Source organism: Entamoeba dispar, genomic scaffold, assembly GCF_000209125.1.
Source record: "Entamoeba dispar SAW760 scf_1105229463469 genomic scaffold, whole genome shotgun sequence".
NCBI classification, from domain to species: Eukaryota; Evosea; order Mastigamoebida; family Endamoebidae; genus Entamoeba; species Entamoeba dispar.
In genome coordinates, this window is record NW_001855708.1 from 1 (window position 1) to 5,608 (window position 5,608).

Sequence of the window (5,608 nt, forward strand, 5' to 3'; positions counted from 1 at the left end):
GAAACTTTTTTGTTCTATTTTATTATTTTTAGTTCAGTGATGTGAATGAGATTTGTCTTTATCTATCATCAAAAATTCACCATTTCTAAAACTTAAAAATTTTTTCTTAAAAAGAGAAAAACACTTTTTATTTATTCATTATGTTATGTGAAACTGTTCTTTTAAACTTCTTCTTCTTTCACACTACTTTCATTTTCTTCTCCTGATACCTCTTCATTGTTTTCCTCTTCTGAACCATCAGTATCCCCTTCTTCTTCTTCACTATCTTCATCATCATACTCTCCAGCGTTTGGATCATATTCTCCACTTTCATCGTCTGATACTTCTTTTTTATTGTCATCACTTTCATCATCTTCTTCATACTCTTCATCTTCATTTAAAAATTGTTGGAACCCAGCAGAGTCTAACGGTTTTTTAGCTTCTTCAATAATGTTTTGTGCTAAAGTTGTATCACCCACAATACATTCAGCACATAACCTGCTTATTAATTCTGCAACGTCTTCAATAGATTCATCTTCACAACTTGTATTCATTTTTTGTTCAAAGAAATTATATAGAAAATCAATGATTGAATGTGGGTTAATTGTATTTCCTTTTGTTCTATATTTTGATATAATACTTTGGACCATTGAATCTTTTTTTTGTTGTGAATTAACACCACCAAATTGGTGTTCAACACATAGTCTTAATGTAGACCAGCAATTCATAAGTCCACGAACACTTTGCTCGAATAACTTAAATTCATTTTCTCTACCATTCCAGGGTTGCATGTTTAAAGAATATAATGACTGTTACTCTTAAGTGAAAAAAGGGTTTTTTGTTAAAGAAAAGTAAAATTTTGTGATTTTGAAGAAAAAAATTATTTTATTTAATTCCATTGAGTGTCACAACAATCGTTCTTGACCCACCGTCATCTCTATGTTCGTTTAAATAGATACCCTGCCATGTCCCTAAACATAAACCACCTTCTCTTATTGGAATATTTAAACTACACCCAAACATAGAACATTTGGCATGTGCTGGCATATCATCATCTCCTTCCATGCAATGTTCATATGGCTTTGTTCCGTCAGGGATTAGTTTATTAAAAATAGTTTCCATATCTTTTCTTACAGCTACATTATATGAAAATAGTCTAAGTAGATATAAAAAATTCAACAAACATGGATCACAATTTTCATTAATACATAATGAAGCAGATGTATGCATTACTAATTTATGTTAATCTATAACTCTCTAATAAATGGTAAGGCAAACAAACAAAATACATTACACATTCCAACTTTAATAGTTTTGAGTTGTTGAGAAACACATCTAGTGACTTCATTAGTGATTAAATGAGAGCCCCTTCTCTTAGAGATTTTAATTTGGTTTTGAAACCAAACAACAGGGGATTGGGATTGATTCATAGAATTTGAACAGTTTCTAGTTCTTAATATAAAAAGAAGAAAGAAATAATAAAATTTGGTAATAAAAGAAATGATTAAAAAACGAAGATTCAGTAGTTTATTCTTTTTTATCAAAAATATTAAAATATCCATCAGCAAGTTCTGTTGGTAATAATCCATTCATTACTGCATTAACTAATTTTAATTCTGATAATGCTTCTACAACTCCAGAAGGATCAGAAATGACACCTTCATTATTAATTGATGAACTTAATAATTGGATACTATGTTTAATTCGTTGTTTTACTAATTCATTTGTTTCAACCTCTTCTTTTTTCTTTTGTTGTTCTACTTTTTCTTGTTCTTGTTGTTGTTCTACAATAGACCGATCTTCTTGAACGTGCTTAGGAACAGTAAATTCTTCTTGTTTCTTTTGAGCCCTTTGTTTAGTTCCCATTTCCATAACTTTTTGAGTGAGGGTAGTTCCAGATAATGGTTTGATATAAGGTAATGGGTCATAATCTCCTTTTTTATCTGCAAGTTCTTTTGCTAAATTAATAACATCATGTATATCTTTTATGTCTGGATATTTCATGAATAACATCATTGTCGTTGAATATTGTGATGATTCTAAAATAGGTTCTCTTATTTGGATCATCATTGCAAGGAATAAGTAATCAACAAATTCTAAATTGTTTCCATAAGCAAAGATCGCATCCCATACATTAAGAACATCCATTACATGGAATTCTCGATCAAATAATAAACGTAACCAACGACTAAGCTTTGTTTATTATATGATTAATAGTAATAAGAAACAGAAGAAACAAACGTTCCAAATATGACTAAATGAATTCCTTCATATTTAAGATGTAAATACAATTGGTTATCTAATTTTTCTAATTCTTTAAATAATTTATCACATTTTATCATTAATTTAGTATGTGTAGCAGACCCATCAGGTGATTCAATTGTAGAATTTCTTGTTTCATTTGGGTCATAAAAATCTGTAACACTATGCATTAGTAAATCAAACATAGTATATGCATCATGTTCCATGTATTGTTCATCAAAAATATAAGACATTACTTTATATACATCTGCATTGATATTTTCTTTAAACTCATCTTTCATAAGATTGTCCATAACTTCTTTTGTTCCTTTCCATGATTGAATATCTCTTGATATACAATAATATAATACACCTACTAATTCATGAAATCCTTGATTATATTGTAATTCACTATGTTCTAGTGAGTATATGACACAAACCCTTTTGATATGTTCCCTAACTTGGTCATTTCTAAAGAAATCATATTCACTAAATAAACGTAAAATATCAACTCCAACTCTTTTTTCAACATCCATTTCATTAAAGTGTTGACACCAAGGGTTTTGTTCATTAATTGATAATGGGTCTGGAATAGTATCACTCTCTTCTGTTAACTTTTTTAAATTTTTTTCTCTTATAGGTCCATTTTCTAATTTGTCAACAAGTATTTGATATTTGTTTCGTTGTTGTTGTGTTTCTTTAATCCATCCATTACCACAAACTCCATGTAGTGCTCCTAAAAAGATTCTCCATGCAATGGACCTAATATCCATTGTATCAAATCCACTATTAATACCGACTTCTTTAAGTGAAGAATATCCGTCATCAAAAACAAAGAATTTTTTAAAACAGTCTAGTTGATTAGTAGTTTGTATGTCTGTTTCAGTCATATTTGTTTGAGTTAATTTTTTAAGATCTTTTTTAATTTTTTTTAGATTTTTCATTAAAAAGCAAATCATAACTAAAATTGAAGAAATGAGTAAATCTTTATTTATTCATTGATTTTGTGTTTCACAAACATGAGGAAGAAGATATGACAAAAATTTATCACTATTCACAATTTCCATATGTGATAATTTCCCTAAATGTTTCTGTTCAAATCCAAGATTTTTACAGAATATTAATGAATTATAATTGACAGTATTATCTCCATCTCCGTATGTTATTTGACTATTTTTAAATGTCCAATCTGTATATTTCCCATATTCAGCAGTTTCAAATCCACTAGAGTATATACAATATTTAGGTATTTCTGGTAAGGAATTAAATTTGATTGATGTTTTATTATATAATTTTACTCCAAATGGAGTTAATTGATTTAAAATTTCTTCAAGATTATCAATGTTATATGATTTATCTTCAATAGTAACTAAATCATTCTTCTCCCAATAGTTTTTATGAGGTAATAATTGGTAATTTGATTCAATTGACCTTGAAACATTTGCAAACAATTGACCATCAATAGGAAGCCAATCTAGTCCTGAGAGTAGTGCCTGAATGGAAAGGAATGCTCCTTTCCATGGAGTAGATACTGCAATCCATTCTTTAATATAATTATTATATCCAGTAAATCTATCAAACAAAAATTTTGTCATGAGCCCACCATATGAATGAGAAACTATGATCACTTTCTTATGAGTAGAAGTGTTAATTTGTTTAATTAAATTAATTGTATCAGTAATAAATTGAAAAGATGATATTGATGATATTCTCCAATCAAAACCAGCACAAAATAAATCAATTTGGTCTTGATACCCTTCAGCACGTAATTTATCGATCAATGGTTTTAAGTATTGAGTAGTTTTACCAGGGGCATCAGGGTCAAGTTTGTTACATGCATATACACTTCCAAATTTTGGGACATTGACTTTAACACCATCAATATTTTGCATTTCTTCTGTTTTTTCATTGTATTGTTGTTTCAATAAATTTAAATTACATTGTGGATATTTGTACAAGAAGGTAATATTCTCCCATATTCTAAATTCATCACTTTGTCTTAAACATTCTTTTGGGATTATTTCATAAGGTACAGACGTTGGGATATTTAATTTTGCATGTAAAATAGTAGACATAATACCAGGTACAAGAAGGATAGGTGTTCTGGACTGACATTGTGCAAGACAAAACGATGAAAATAATCCAAAAAAAAGAAACATAAATTAAGATTAAGAGATCAAGAGAGTATTTGAAAAAATTGAAACAAACGATTTATTACTATAAATCAATAAACAAAAGAATGATAAGTAATAAAAATTTATTAAAATTCTAAAACCATTTCATCTTCAAGAACAATAACTTCACGATCTAATTCTTTTAATTGTTCTATTACTTTATAATATGAATAACTTTTAATATGAGTAGCATAGACTTTAATATTTGGTGATAAATGTTTAATACCTTCTTGTAACATTTTTGGAGTCATATGGTTTGAAATTAAAGCACGGTTTTCAAGTTCATTAGATAAAGAAACTTCACAAATTACTCCCTTTAATTTGGGCTCTTCACTAATTCTTTTCCAAAAAGGTTCGTAGTATGTTGTGTCACCAGTAAATGCAAATGCACTAGTTTTGTTAGAAACAATGTATCCTAGGGTCAATACACTATGAAGACATTTGACTGCAGTAATAATAATTCCATTACTCAAAACACATTGTTCTCCATCTTCTATACTTTGAAATGTCATAAATCCTTTTTCTATTAGGTTCATCCATATCCCTTTCTTAAAGATACTATCATTTAATTGTTCTAACACAATATGACTACAATGGAGAGTTGGTTTACAAACTTGAATCAATTGATCATTGTAAAATGACTCAACTAACAATGAAATACCACAAGTATGATCAATATGGGCATGAGTTAAAACAACATCTTTGATCATTGGAATTTCTTTTTCTTTTAATCGAATTATTCCTGTTCCTCCATCAATTAATGTTACTTTAGTTTCTTCATTTAACTCACCACAAAAACACATCAAACAAGTGGATTGATTTTTAAATCCAATATTTCCACCACATCCTAAAATTCTGACTTTGAGACTCATTAATTTAATAAAAAGTTCAAATTTTTTATAAGTTATTTTGAAGTTTTGATTTTAAAAATTTTATATTTATTAGTATATTCATATCTAACAAAAGATAACTTTCTCTTGGATTAAATTTTACCCAATAACTAATCAAGACAATTAAATACTAAAGAATGGTTTAATGAATAATGTTTGTATTTTTTTTTATTTACTAAATCTATTAAAGAAAAGATTGTATAAGAAGTGTATCACTTTTAATTAAACAGTTTGTGAAGAGACTGACATCTGATTCAGTACAGTTTTTATCATAAAAAGTGAATTTGTCATTTTTATTATTCGAAATAAACTAAATGGTAAAAA

General features: G+C 28.0%; 5 protein-coding genes across 5 annotated transcripts, besides 6 other annotated features; all 5 read right to left on the bottom strand.

The window, feature by feature from the left end:
• Nucleotides 1-161: 161 nt before the first annotated feature.
• Nucleotides 162-770, bottom strand: EDI_275990 (uncharacterized protein; the record flags this gene model as incomplete). The annotated part of the gene is made up of 1 exon (XM_001740980.1): nt 162-770. One exon carries the CDS (start codon nt 768-770, stop codon nt 162-164), a length of 609 nt encoding a protein of 202 aa, XP_001741032.1.
• Nucleotides 189-374: a microsatellite.
• Nucleotides 771-852: 82 nt separating the features above from the next.
• Nucleotides 853-874: a sequence feature (AT_rich).
• Nucleotides 865-1,409, bottom strand: EDI_276000 (uncharacterized protein; the record flags this gene model as incomplete). The annotated part of the gene is made up of 3 exons (XM_001740981.1): nt 865-1,115; nt 1,164-1,211; nt 1,262-1,409. 3 exons carry the CDS (start codon nt 1,407-1,409, stop codon nt 865-867), a joined length of 447 nt encoding a protein of 148 aa, XP_001741033.1.
• A 97-nt stretch (nt 1,410-1,506) lies between these two features.
• Nucleotides 1,507-3,110, bottom strand: EDI_276010 (uncharacterized protein; the record flags this gene model as incomplete). Its single annotated transcript, XM_001740982.1, has 2 exons — nt 1,507-2,167; nt 2,221-3,110. 2 exons carry the CDS (start codon nt 3,108-3,110, stop codon nt 1,507-1,509), a joined length of 1,551 nt encoding a protein of 516 aa, XP_001741034.1.
• Nucleotides 1,713-1,765: a microsatellite.
• An 11-nt stretch (nt 3,111-3,121) lies between the features above and the next one.
• Nucleotides 3,122-3,170: a sequence feature (AT_rich).
• A 45-nt stretch (nt 3,171-3,215) lies between these two features.
• EDI_276020 (1-O-acylceramide synthase precursor, putative) lies at nt 3,216-4,379 on the bottom strand (the record flags this gene model as incomplete). Its single annotated transcript, XM_001740983.1, has 1 exon — nt 3,216-4,379. One exon carries the CDS (start codon nt 4,377-4,379, stop codon nt 3,216-3,218), a length of 1,164 nt encoding a protein of 387 aa, XP_001741035.1.
• An 88-nt stretch (nt 4,380-4,467) lies between these two features.
• Nucleotides 4,468-4,488: a sequence feature (AT_rich).
• Nucleotides 4,481-5,266, bottom strand: EDI_276030 (uncharacterized protein; the record flags this gene model as incomplete). The annotated part of the gene is made up of 1 exon (XM_001740984.1): nt 4,481-5,266. One exon carries the CDS (start codon nt 5,264-5,266, stop codon nt 4,481-4,483), a length of 786 nt encoding a protein of 261 aa, XP_001741036.1.
• Nucleotides 5,265-5,338: a sequence feature (AT_rich).
• Between the last annotated feature and the right edge of the window lie 270 nt (nt 5,339-5,608).